The 14051-nt window shown below is 38.6% G+C and overlaps 1 protein-coding gene across 1 annotated transcript in view; it reads right to left on the bottom strand.

The window, feature by feature from the left end:
* FAF2 (Fas associated factor family member 2) overlaps positions 1-14051 on the bottom strand; it is a 73715-nt gene that overhangs the window by 26307 nt on the left and 33357 nt on the right. The window contains exon 2 of the mRNA XM_029942812.1: positions 5922-5990. Within this exon, the coding sequence (XP_029798672.1) occupies positions 5922-5990 (69 nt within the window). The remainder of the gene's footprint in view (positions 1-5921; positions 5991-14051) is intronic.

Consider the following 14051-nt stretch of genomic DNA (forward strand, 5'->3'; position numbering starts at 1 on the left):
TTATTCAAAGAACTGTTCTTTATATAGTCTTCAGGGGGGGAAGACAAGGCAAGCTGACCTAGGCAGGCTACAGAGTCGAATGCATATCAAAGAAGCGCCCCGACTTTGCCTCAGCAATCTTGGGGGATGGAGAACTAACACTGAATACGGTTTTGATCTTTTGTGTGCCTTGGCCACTCACGTCTAGCTCAGCAAGACAATCGCCAAAAGTTCTTTTGACCAGGAAATGGCAATCTCCAGCCTCCAAATGCAAATCTTCTTTACTGGCTCACTCAACGGAGTGATAATCCTTGCCTGAGGCAGACAGAAAACTTGGCGGGCCCCACAGGTGACATCAAGCCTCACACATTGGAGATCCCTGCTTGGGATTCTCTGGCTCCCTCACTCTCTGCCCCTCCCCTTCTTGCACAGGTATGCAGGCATACAAGCTCTCTAAAAAGAAACTTAAAAAAAAAAAAGACCATTCATATGAAACTTAAAAGTACAAGACAGATGAATAATTTCAATGTGAAAGAGAATGTAAAGTTCCTTGGTAGGGTTTCAAATTCCATATTACAACTAACCCAAGAAGCTTCTCACACTATCAAAGAACATCCATGGTTATCGGGAAAGGCTACTGAAATACTCTTCCCATTTCCAACAATATCTTGCATGAAACGGGATATTCTTCATATCCTTCAACTAAAACTATGCATCACGAGGTGCCTTGGGTAGCTCCATCAGTTAAGTGGCCCGCTCTTGATTTTGGCTCAGATCATGATGGCTCATGAGTTTGAGCCCTGCATCAGGCTGCCCCTACAGCATGGAACCTGCTTGGAATTTTCTCCCCCACTCTCTCAAAATTAATAAATAAACTTAAATTTTTTTAAATTTGAAAATAAAACTACGTATCACAAAAGATTAGAGGCAAAAGCAGATGAGAAAATCCATTTTTTTCTCTATTAAGCCAGACTTTAAAGAGATTTGCAAATTTTATGTTAACATGCAATGAGTTTATTATTTTTAAGATGAACTAAAAAATTTTTCAGTTTTAATTTGTAATATGTTTATGTATCAATTGATATAACCCATATATAAACAGAAGCTCTACAGAGGTTCCCAATAATTCTTTTTTTATTAAGTTCTTTTTTTAAAGTTTATTTATTTATTTTGAGAGAGAGAGAGAGAAAGCAAGCAAGCACCCACAAGCAGGAGTGGGGCAGAGAGGGAGGAGAACAGCAGATCCAAGACAGGCTCTGTGCTGACAGCAAAGAGCTCAATGTGGGGTTCACTCAGTAACCATGAGATCATGACCTGGGCCAAAAGACACCTGACTGACTAAGCCACCTAAGTGTCGTGAGTCCCAATAATTTTTTCTTTTTTTATGTTTATTTTTGAGAGACAGAGAGACAGAGCATGAACGGGGGGCGCAGAGAGAGTGGAAGACACAGAATCTGAAGCAGGTTCCAGGATCTGAGCTGTCAGCACAGAGCCGGATGCAGGGCTCAAACCCATGAACCGTGAAATCATGACCTGAGCTGAAGTTGGAGGTCTAACCAACTGAGACACCCAGGTTCCCAAAAATCCTTAAGTATAAAGAGGGTCACCAAAAGGTTGAGAACCTCTGGTTTATTTAGGGGGAAAAAATACATATATAGTTTTAGGCAGGCATAAAAATAAGTGGAAACAAATAAAAAATTGTTAATATCTACATTTGAGATTTCAGACTAAGAGACTGTGGTAGGAAAGTGACTGAATAGGATTTTTTTCATATTTCATCTTAGGCTTTGAACTTTTTAAAACTAGAATTATTTTAATATATTTCGAGTATTAGGAGTTACCAAAAGAGATTTAAGTGAAAAAAAACTGTAAAGATGGCATGATCGCACTTGTGTAACAAGAAAATTATACTTCAGTCTATGTCGTCAGATAAAAAGTTTGAAAGGTGGGGCACCTGGGTGGCTCAGGTGGTTAAGTGTCTGGCTTTGGCTTAAGTCATGATCACACGGTTTGTGGGTTCCAGCCCCACATCAGGTTCTGTGCTGATAGCTTGGACCTAGAGCCTGCTTCAGATCCTGTCTCTCGATCTCTCTCTCTCTGCCTTTCCCCAATTTGTGCATGCACGCTCTCTTTCTCTAAAGTGTATAAAACCATTAAAAAAATTTTTTTAAGTCTGAAAGGCCAAACACTTAAACTTAACACCAGCTATCTAAACAGTGGTGGAATTAAGGGAGAGCATTTACTTCCTTTTATTTATTTATTTTTTGAGAGCATTTATTTCTTTACCTTTTTTGGAATTCTTTGTGTGGGTATACACATGTGCATGGTTATTTCTGCAATAATTTGCAACAAACTTTTAATATTTTAATAAGCTGTTTCCTACTGAAGGATGGTGGACATTTTACCAGGTAACTGAAAATCAATGAAGAAAAGCAGTGGGGTGCCTGGGTCGCTCAGTTGGTTGAGGTTCCAACTCTTGGTTTTGGCTCAGACCATAATCGTGGGTTCTGGGTTCAAGCCCCAGGTAGGGCTCTCTGCTGTCAGTGCAGACTGCTTCAGATCCTCTGTCTTCCTCTCTCTCTCTGCCCCTCCCCCCCCAAATAAATAAACATTTTTTTAAAAAAGAAAGAAAAGCAGGTGTGACAGTATTAATACATCAAAGTAGAATTTAAAGCAAAAGCATCATGTGATATTAAGAGATATTACAAAATATTAAAAGATATTACAAAATAGCTCTAACAATCACTTGTCTTTGTGTCAAATAAAGTAGTCAAACTATATAGGAGTAAGAAAGTATCTCCCCCAAAATAGACATAAAAGATGTTAATGTTTTTTTATCTGTACCATGGCCTGCCCTTCCACAGCATGTACAAAAAATAAGCATTTCTTTGATATATTTGTTTTTAACATTGGAAAAGCACATACACATATTCCCAGCACATATAAGAAGGTCCAAAAGGACATATATTAAAACAACAAACATATTATCTTAAGTGTGATTACCAAGAACTTTCATTCTCAACTTTATCAACATTGTTTTAAATTTTGGGCAGACACGTACTATTTTTATAATTAGGAAAAAAAATATTGCCAGTAAGAAGTCTATAAAACCACATTCAAGTTCATCATTATCAAATAGTCTCATTAAGTAAACAGAAAAGGAAACAGTAAATTTAATTATACATGTAATAGTTTGACTGAATACAGACACCAACCTTTATCCAATAAAAAGCCACATTCCTTGATAAACAACTAGTTGTTAACAGTGGCTGCTTCTCAGAAAGAAGGACTAGAAAGGAGGTAGGAGTTTGGACAGGGATGACATGTAAGCAACTTACATGGGGTTTAATTTTATCCATATTTGTTTAAAAGAAATTTGAAACAAGTATTGCAAAATGTCTGGCTTTCAGGAGCTGGATGGAATTAGACAGGCTGACTCAGACAGAAGTCACACCTGAAAGTCTTGGTTAACCATCAAATAAAGAGGCTTAAACAGCAAGTCTTCCACTGTAAGTGGTTTCAAAAGCAGCTACTTAAGAATCGTGATTTCTATTTGACAGAAGACTGCTTTCCTTTCAATCTAGTATCCCAATCTTCATTGTTGTACAAGTAAATAAATTGGTTTTGCATTATAAAAAAAGGGGGGGTTGTTCCCTTTATCTTTATATTTTTCTCTATGTTTAAAATATTTAATTAAAAACATATTTAATAATGTTAATAGAACATTATTAAGCTATAAGAACCTAAATAAACACCTATATGAAATAAAATGAAAGATTAACATGAAAAGGTAAACAAAAAAACAAAAGAACAAGCTACTAAAAACTCCAAAAATGGTCCTAAATAACTCTTGGGTCAAAGAAGAAAATCAAAACTTTAAAAATATATTTTCTTCTGAAAATTCACAGCCTTAAATCCAAGAAAGAATACATATGAATTAACCAAGCTACAATAATCAAGATGCTAAGAAAAAGAATATGAATCTACAAAAGGGTGAACATAGATTTTTCTTAAATGTAAGAGATTTTTATAAACCTAAATGTAAGAGATTTTTATAAACCAAACACATTAAAATAAGCCAACCAGTCTCCAACAAGTCTCATTTTTTAAAAAAGGAAACATAATAAAAACAATGAGAGGCTAATAGACCAGATACAAAAGAGAGTAGAACACATACTACTTTGTACAGCCTCTGCTAAAAAAGTTGGGAATCTCTAAGAAAAGACCATCTCCTAAGAAAGCTCATCAAGAAACGGTAGCAAAGGGGAGCTTAAATGGCTCAGCTGGTTGAGCATCCAACTCCTGATTTTGCCTCAGGTCATGTATTCATGGTTCATGGGGTCAAGCCCCAGGTTGGACTCCGCGCTGACAGCACGGTGATTCTCTCCCTCTCTCTGCCCCTTCCCTGCTCACTCTCTCAAAAAGTCACTTAAAATAAAAAAAAGAAAGAAAGAAAGATGTAACAAACAAATTGTGAATGATGCAGAAAAGGTGAAAAAATTAGCAGAGAATGGGCAAACAAATTTTCAAGCCCTTTCTTTCAAATCTGTGCTATGTACCCTTCTCAATTCATTTTATCAAATCAGTCATCTAATAAAGCGACCACATGCTTAAAATAACAATCTAACAAGGAGATAGCCCAAAATTATCATACAGAACATCATTTCCTCTGCCTAAAATGCATACCCCCCTCACCAGCCAAGATTTTCACATTCATCTTTCTTTTTCATCATTTGGGTGTCAGCTCAAATATAACCTCCTCAGGAATGCCTTTCTTCACCATCTTATTTATTTTAATGTTTAATTTGAGAGAGAGAGAGAGAGAGAGAGAGAGAGAGAGAGAGAGAGAGAGAAAGCAGGGTAAGAGCAGAGAAGGACAGAGGATCTGTAGCAGGCTCTGCACTGACAGCAGAGAGCCTGATATGGGGCTAGACCTAATGAACCGCAGAATCATGACCTGAGCCGAAGTTGGATGCTCAATGAACTGAGCCACCCAGGTGCCCCTTCACCACCCTATTTAAAATAACTCCCAGATCCTGCTACATTTCCTACACTCATTTTATTCACAGCATTTACTACAAATTGAATTATCTAAAATTTCATGATATCTAGAATTTCATGGGAGTAGGATATTAGTCTTGTTCTCTGGTATAATGCCAGAGCTTAGAATTTAATTGCTCAGTTTGTTGAATAATTCAATATAACTCAGGAATACATTTTCAGAAATCTAGCACCCAATTCAAATAACATACTATGATTAAAACAATAATCTCAACAGAGATCATATGAATATACTAAGATTGGAAGATAGTGGATATTTATTGAGAATCTATGATGTGCTGGGATCAGTTTTAGATGCTTCTGGGAAAATAGCAGTTAACAAAACCAAAAAAAAATTTTTTTTCTGCTTGCATGGAGCTTAAATTCTAGTGATCTATCTCCAAACAACAACCAACATTACACTCAAGAGAGGCATTGTAGTGAGGACAAGATGTTTGCTATTACCATTATTAACTGATATTGTTATGTCATTCTAGCAATTCAAAGAGCAAGTAAAAGTAACAAAGACCTATATACTGGAAAAAAAACATCATAGAATTGCAGATGATACATCTACCTAGAAAATCCAAAAAAATAAACTATTTGCTATGGTTACAAACCAAATATATAAAAACGAACTTTCCCTCAAGAGCCACTGAGAAAAAAATAAGAGGGAGGGATACTATACAGAAGGATCTGGTCACCATCTTTTATAAAATTTTATAATAAACTTTGATCATAATTTTCACCTTCCCCACACATTTATTTTTCAAGCTTAAAGAGTGTAAATTTGAAAAAAAATTTCTATGAAAAGGAAGGGTTTCTGCTGTGGAAAAATACATTTCTTTGGTTCACTATCAAACTACGGGGAAAAAGTAGGCTCTGAATGAATCATACTATACCTCTATGTTCCAGTTATGCTGTTCCAAGGTATGGCGACATTGATCCATAGATTCTATGCCAGTCAGATCCTGAAAAGAAGGAAAAACCAAAACATTACTTAGGGAAAATCATCAACAAATATGTAGACATTTTTACCCCTAATATTTATGAAGGCTTTGAGGAACTACACTGAAGGTAAATGTTCGAGTATGGTAAAAACTTTGCTGTTCAGAATTTATCCAGTCAGTTACAGCATGTATTACTGCCACAGTACAAAAACATGACAGTTTCTTACCCTTTAAAACTTTAAGGCTTTCAGTTAAGATGACTACTGATTGATTAAAATCAATTTCTCCTCTCAAACTGAAGTTTAAAAAATTAAAGATTTCGGGGTGCCTGGGTGGCTCAGTTGGTTAAGCATCCAACTTAGGCTCAGGTCATGATCACATGGTTCATGGATTCAAGCCCCATGCTGGGCTCTCTGCTGACAGCTCAGAGTCTGGAGTCTGCTTATGATTCTGTCTCGTCTCTCTGCCTCTCCTCGGCTCATTCATTCTCTGTCTCTCTCTCAAAAATAAACATTAAAAAAAAAATAAAGATTTCTTCAACGAGTAGGTCTAGAAAAATATATTGAATGTTGTTAATGTTCAACAAAAATTGTTTAAAATACATAATAATATAATGCAGTTTTCCTAAAAAACATAATGCCCCTTTCTAAAAAAACGTTTATTTTTTATTATTTTTGAGAGAGAGACACACACACAGTGCAAGCAGCGGAGGGACAGAAAGAGAGGGAGACACAGAAACCAAAGCAGGCTCCAGGTTCCAAGCTCTCAGCACAGAGCCCCATGCAGGGCTTGAACTTAATGAACTGTGAGATCATGACATGAGCAGAAGTCAGATGCTTAACTGACTCAGTTACCCAGGCACCCCAAATGTAATGGATTTCAATAACTTATATCATTGTACCTACTGTCATATAACCTACCTTATAATATGAACTGTGTATAAACTTTTTTTTTAATTAAAAAAAATTATTTTGAGAGAGAACACAGAGGAGGGGCAGAAAGAAAGGGAGAGAGAAAGAGAATCCCAAGCAGGTTCCACACTGTCAGCACAGAGTCCGAGGCAAGGCTCGATCCCATGAACTGAGACATCACAACCTGAGCCGAGATCAAGAATCAGATGCTTAACTGACTGAGCAACCCAGGCGGCACAAAACATTTTATTTTTAAAAAGTCTGTTATTCATGTTTCCCTATAATAAGTATTTTTCCTACCCTCTTCTTCTTGGACTATTCTCAGGTTTTGCTTTGTTTCTTCTCTGGCTCCTCTTTTTCTACCCCTCTTAAATGGAATTTCCCTAAGGATGTGCCCCCTGGTTTTTGTCTCTCTATACCTCCCTCATTGGCAAATCTCATTTATATTTTATTTTAAGAGAGAGAGAGTGAGTGTGAGAGGGGCAGAAGGAAGGAAAGAGGGAAGGAGGGAAAGGGGGAGAGAGGGAGGGAGGGAGAGAGGTAGGGGTAAGGAGGAAGAGAGGTGGGAGGGACAGTGGGGGAGAGGGAGAGAGAATATCTTAAACAAGAGCCATGCTCACCTGGGAGCCCAATGTGGGGCTCGATCTCATGACCTGAGCTGAAATCAAGTTGGACACTTAACCAACTGAGGCACCCAGGTGCCTCAGCAATGTCTTTAATCCTTAGATTTCAGCCACCCTTTCTGCTCAGATGACTTCTAAATAATCTCTGGACCTGCCATCACTTCTCAAGTTTAGCAGAACATTTCCAATAGCTTATTCAACATTTCCACCCACATGTGGCATCAGCACCTCAAATGTATCATTTAAAACCACTACATATGTTAATGACACCACCACCCTCCAAAATATATAGGCAAAGATGACATCTGGAACCTCAGCCTCATTTTGGAGTACTCTATTCCCTTGAACTCCATGCTTCATCAGCAATCAAGTTCTGGGCTTTTTCTATACATATCTGTAACCACATTTCCATTCCCACAGCCAGCATCTTTAATCAACACTTCAAGTGAATTGTCAAAATAATTATTTTCTCTCGCCTTCTAACTATTCTTATTGTGTGTATGTGTACACGTGTGTACATGCATGTATGTGTATTACTCCTCTGCTACAAACTTTTCAGTTGATTGGATAATAAATTCCAAAATCCTTAGCTTGACATTCAAGTATTCCTATAATGTGGCCCCCACCTAACTTTCTAGATTATTTTCTATTTCCCTTTCAGTACCCAATACTTAATAAATCTAACAGTTCATATGTGCATCTAATAACCAAATTTCCACAAAGCTAAATCCTAGACTTCTTTTGAGATATAACACAAAAGCCAAATCCATCCATTCATCCTTTCATGTAACAAATGTCTACTGTTACTGTCTATTCTGTGTGTTATTTATTATGCCCAAGAGATAGGGAGATGATAAAATCTCTATCCTTAAGAAATGTCTACTAACTAGCAAGCAACAGAAGAAAGATATTGATCTTAACCTCACAAAAATGTGGTAACATGCACTTCTGAATCGGTAGCCTAAGATTCTTGTCTTGATTCTGCATCCTATAACCATGGATCAGACACATTTTAACTATTTAGGATTTAATTCTAAAAGATTTTGGCTCCCTTCATGTGCACCACAAGGGACTTAGTTTGGGCTGGTTGCCTTTTTCAGAGCTTAAAAAAAATAAAAGGGGCAATAAGCTTCTGACGTCGGCTCAAATCATGATCTTACCGTTTGTTAGTTGGAGCCCAGCACTGAGCTCTGTGCTAATAGCTCAGTCTGGAGCCTGCTTCCGATTCTGTCTTCCCCCCTCTCTCTGCCCTTCCCATGCTCATGCTCTGTCTCTGTCTGTCTCTCAATAATAAATACATGTTAAAAAAATTAAAAAAAAAAGAAACAAAAAACCTAGAAGTCTGTATTAGTTAGGTGTGCAATTATTTATTTTCATTAAAACTTATTTTTATTTAAAAATTTTTAATGTTTTTTAATTTATTTTTGAGAGACAGAAAGAATGTAAGCAGGGGAGGGTCAGAGAGAGAGGGAGACACAGAATCTGAAGACAGGCTCCAGGCTCTGAGGTAGCTGTCAGCACAGAACCCAACGCAGGGCTCAAATCCACGAACCGTGAGATCATGACCTAAGGCCGAAGTCGGACGCTCAACTGACTGAGCCACCCAGGCGCCCCTAAAATTTTTTTTTAATGTTTATTTATTTATTTTGAGAGAGAGAGAAATAGGTCAGGCAGGGGAGGGGCAGAGAGACAGGTAGAAAATACCAAGCAGATTCTGCATTATTAGCAAAGAGTCCAATGAGGGGGTTGAACTCAAATTGAGTCAGACACATGGGCATCTGGGGCTCAGTCAGCTAAATGTCTGACTCCAGCTCATGGTTCATGAGTTTGAGCCCTGTATCAGGCTCTGTGCTGACAGCTCAGAGCCTAGGGCCTGCTTCAGATTCTCTCTCCATCTCTCTCTGTCCCTCCTCTGCTTGTACTCTGTCTCTCTCAAAAATAAATCAACGCAAAAAAAAAAAAAAAAGTCAGATGCATAACTGACTGAGCCACCCAGGCACCCCTGACATTTTTTTTTTTAAAAACCCCACCAAAAATTTGATTTTTTTTTTTTTTATGTTTAAAATACCATGAGGCACCTGGGTGGTTCGCTTGGTTGAGCTTGGTCCAACTCTTGATTTCAGCTCAGGTCATGATCCCAGGGTCATGGGATTGAGCCCTGCCTACATTGAACTCCAGGCTGAGCATGGAACCTACCCGGGATTCTCTCTCTCCCCCTGACTCTGTCCCTTTCCCCCACTCACATGCTCTCTCTCTTAAAAACCTTTTTAAAAAAAATAAATAACTTAAGAATAAATAAAATACTATACAGATTTCAAAACTGATATTGAAAAGCTCCATTAAGAACCATTCACTGGCTCTGACAGCTCTGACAGTCTGGACTTTAGTTCCTGACCATTCCCAGCCTCTTACCAATTTGGCTACTGCCTTCTGGCCTGTAATAGGCTCCTTCTTAACTCCCAATTTCCTCACAACCTTCTGCAGAAGAATGCGATGCCCAGAGTTCCCCCTCTTCTGTATACATATTCTCTTTAAGAATTAGACTCTACTTTTACCTTCTTCTCAGAGTGTAAAGGCCACTCTCTCTTTAAATACCAAAATTGTTTTCTAGCTCTCTTATGTACCATACCTATTATTTTCTACTTTCAAGCATGATTATTTATATAATGCTCCCCTGTACATAGCACACACAGTAAGGACTTTAAAAGTTATGGAAAAAGTTAGTATACATTAAACAGACCTTTTTGTATAAACTTTGATAACTGTTGCTATAAACTGAAATCCTCTAGAAATTTTCACCAGATCTCAACTGCCTATTAAAACCCTGGGGCTTTAAAATCCCAAATGCTCTGACTGAATGTTAAGCTGGCTCTTAGAAAGACAAATTTGCAGAATCTTCCTGAAAATTACGAAGTTAGAGATGGAGCCTGGGTATCCCTTTTTTTTTTTTTTTAAAGCCCCCTCGCTGATTCTAATGCACAGCCAGACTGGTATTCTCGATACTGCACAATTATGTAGGACTAGAGATTATACTATATGTCATTTATTAACTCTAAAAAATTTTTTTAATGTTTACTTTTGCAAGACAGACAGAAAAAAAGCGGGGGAGGGGCAAGAGAGAGGGAGACACAGAAATTGAAGCAGGCTCCAGGCTCTGAGCTGTCAGCACATAGAGCCTGAAACAGGGCTCGAACCCACAAACCATGAGATCATGACTTGAGCCAAAGTTGGAATTAGCCACCCAGGTGCCCCACTTATTAATTTTTTTAAAAAAGAGTTACGAACATTGTAAGAGAACAATCAGAGTAATTGCACATCTTCAATACTGAAATACAATCTAATTTATAAGCAAGTCTCTTTTGTAAGTAGTGAATCAGGGTCAACTGGAAGCCCAACTGAACAAGCCTGCTTTCAATCACTACTGAAGAATACTGGAAACAGGCACTAGGACTAAGCAATGCTAGACACACCTAGGAGTATTTATTCATCTAGCAACAAATGTTTACCAATCCAGTATGCTAGAAATCCAGGATACAAATATAGTCTCTGGTCTCATTAAGTTTACATCCTACCAGAGGCAGACTGACCAAAATAAACCACAGACACAGAGCAAATCAATGAACAAAATTATAGGCTAGGAGATTCCTTTGGATTAGTTGTTCAAGGAATGCCTCTACAAGGAGCAAACATTTCGGCAGGAAGTTGATGAAAGATAAAGGCCCAGCCATGGAAAAGTATGCGGGAGTATTCTAAGAAGGACAACAAATGCAAAAACTCTGAGACAAATGAATATATGACAGTATGCATTTGTCAAAACCCACAAAACTTTATAACAGAGTGAATCTGACCTAACTGTGGAAGTGAGCGGGGTCTGTAAGACTAAAGGCAAAAGAAACAACACATAAGTCCTGATCCTAGGTAATAAAGTTATTTGCCATGGGGTATGAGTTCTGAAGCCACTAGGTCTATATACATATCCTGGAACTGAAAAGTTAACTAAACAGATGGGGGGGTGGGGGGACCAGTTTTCTCAGTGTTGAGGTGGGAAGTTACAGATAGCCAATGGGAGAAGGCTAGAATGATCCATGTAGTAATGGATTCGAGTTGGGAGACATCTGAATCAACTCATGTTTAGCTTAATATAGAATGGTTACAGAGAGAGGCAGATAGCTTAGTACATACACATGTATGTCCTTGTGCCATGAGCTGAGAAGGACTAGAAGCAACAACACACATCCCAGTAGCAAGCACCCATAATGCACAGATATCGGTCGCTAACACCATTCTCCAAAAAAAGGAACCAGGTTCCTTGGAGAAACGGCTCATCTTAGGACTGGGGCAGGAAACATATAAGATGACCCCAGAAAATTTCATAGTGCCAGAAAGTAAGGAAGTGCTCAAAAGAACCCCACAATGATGGGGATATATCAAGAGATACAAGAATCAACTCAAAGAGCTCCCAGTGGCCAAAGATGGATGGTACAATTTGAGTAACAAAATAAAGTAGTAATGGATTATAATCCTGAATGCAAAATAAATATCCATGAGTCCATATAAATACATAACTGAATAAATAAACGGGGGAGAGTAGACAAACATCCTATGTAGAACATCTCCAAATTGTGTAGATATATGCCTTCCAGGAGGTGGAACGTAATTCTCTACTCAAGTGTGAGCTGTGTACAGTGACTTCTTTCCAAAGAGTATGGTATGAAAAAGAATGGGAAAAGATTAACTTTATAGTGGGGAAACCCAACAAACACTACCTCAACCAGGTGATCAAGGTCAATGCCAATGGTGACAAATCCTGTTGACAGTATGCATCCTTGATAAGATGTAATAAAAAAAAGCACTTTAACTTTGTGTTCTTCCTTCCAAAAATCCATAACCCTAGCGTAATCATGAAAAAAAGATCAGGCAAATCCCAATTGAGGGACATTGTACAAAATATCTGACGAGTACTCCTAAAAACCATCAAGGTAATCAAGACCAAGGAAAGTCTAAGAAACTGTGGCAGCCAAGAGGAGCCCAAGGAATTTGGCTACTAAGTGTAATGTGGTATCCTAGATGGGATCCTGGAACAGAAAAACATTAGTGACTGTATGGGTGGCTCAGTCAGTTAAGCATCAGACTTTTGGTTTTGGCTCAGGTCATGATCTCACAGTTTTAGTTTCGGGGGTTCGAGCTCTGCAACAGGCCCTGTGCTGACAGTGCAGAAGCCTGCTAAGGATGCTCTCCCTCCCTCTCTCCCTCCCTCTCTCCCTCTCCCTCTCTCTCCCTCCCTCCCTTCCTCCCTCCCTCTCTCTCTCTCTCTCTCTCTCTCCCCCCCTCCCCACTCGTGCTGTATCTGTCTCTCCCAAATTTAATAAATGAACTTTTAAAAAAAGTTAAGATCTGACTGAAGTATGGACTTTAGTTAATAATAATATATCAATATTGGTTCATTAGTTGTAACAAAGGTATGTAATAATAATCTAAGAATGTTGATAAGGAACACTGAGTGCAGGATATATGGGAAGTCTGTGTACTATTTTTGCAACTTTTCTGTAAATCTAAGTAGAAAGTTTACTTGAAAATGTTTAAAAAACCAAAGTGGGGGGTACTTTTGAGATAGAATGAACTTAGCAAGTCGGCAGATAAGGTCTGAGAAGTGGGCAGGGGAGAGACCGTTCGTCTAGGGCGGTGTTTCTCAGCCTTGCTTGCGTATCCGAAGTGCCCGAGAGGAATCTACAGATGCCTAGACATGTACTGCAAGCGATTTAATCAGACTGTCTGAAAATGTAGCTTAGGCACAATTTTTTTCCTAGGGGAGTCGGAAGAACTTCCAGGTGATTCTACCGTACAGGGCTGAGACTCACCAACCAAGAGATTTAATTCTAAATTCACTGGGAGTGTCATTCTGGCTGTGAGAAGTATTAATTGCAGAGGGCATGAAAGAGAGTAAGACACAAGCTAGGAGACTACACAGATGTCTGTAAGAAAGAGAATGATAGTTTAGGATGGTAGCAGTGAAGAGGGAAAGAAGAGGACAGATTTGGGGTATATTGTTAAAGCCAGAGCCAAAAGGATTGAATGGTAAATACATGGGGGTGGAAGAGAAATACTAAGAAAAACCCAAGCATAAGCAGAGGGATGATAGTGTTATTTACTAAGAATGAGGAAAACTGTTGAAATAATTTTGTATATCTTTGTGAGAATCATTTACTTCTGGTAAAGCAAAGCATTTAAAAAAAGATCAGAAGAAAAAGTGGAAACAGACTGCCAAAGACGAATGCACTCTATGCTTAGATATATCATATGGGAATGGACCACCTGATCACAATGCTAGCCAGCAGGATGGATAGTGATCTATCCAAAGGGTCAAATGCAAAACATGGTGAACTTGGGGTGCCTGGGTGTCTCAGTCAGTTAAGCATCTGACTTCTGCTCAGGTCATAATCTCATGGTTTGTGGGTTCGAGCCCTGCATCAGGCTCTGTGCTGACTGCTTGCTCAGAGCCTGGAGCCTGCTTCACATTCTGTGTCTCCTCTCTCTGCCCCTCCTTGCTC

This window comes from Suricata suricatta, chromosome 6 (assembly GCF_006229205.1).
Source record: "Suricata suricatta isolate VVHF042 chromosome 6, meerkat_22Aug2017_6uvM2_HiC, whole genome shotgun sequence".
NCBI lineage: Eukaryota > Metazoa > Chordata > Mammalia > Carnivora > Herpestidae > Suricata > Suricata suricatta.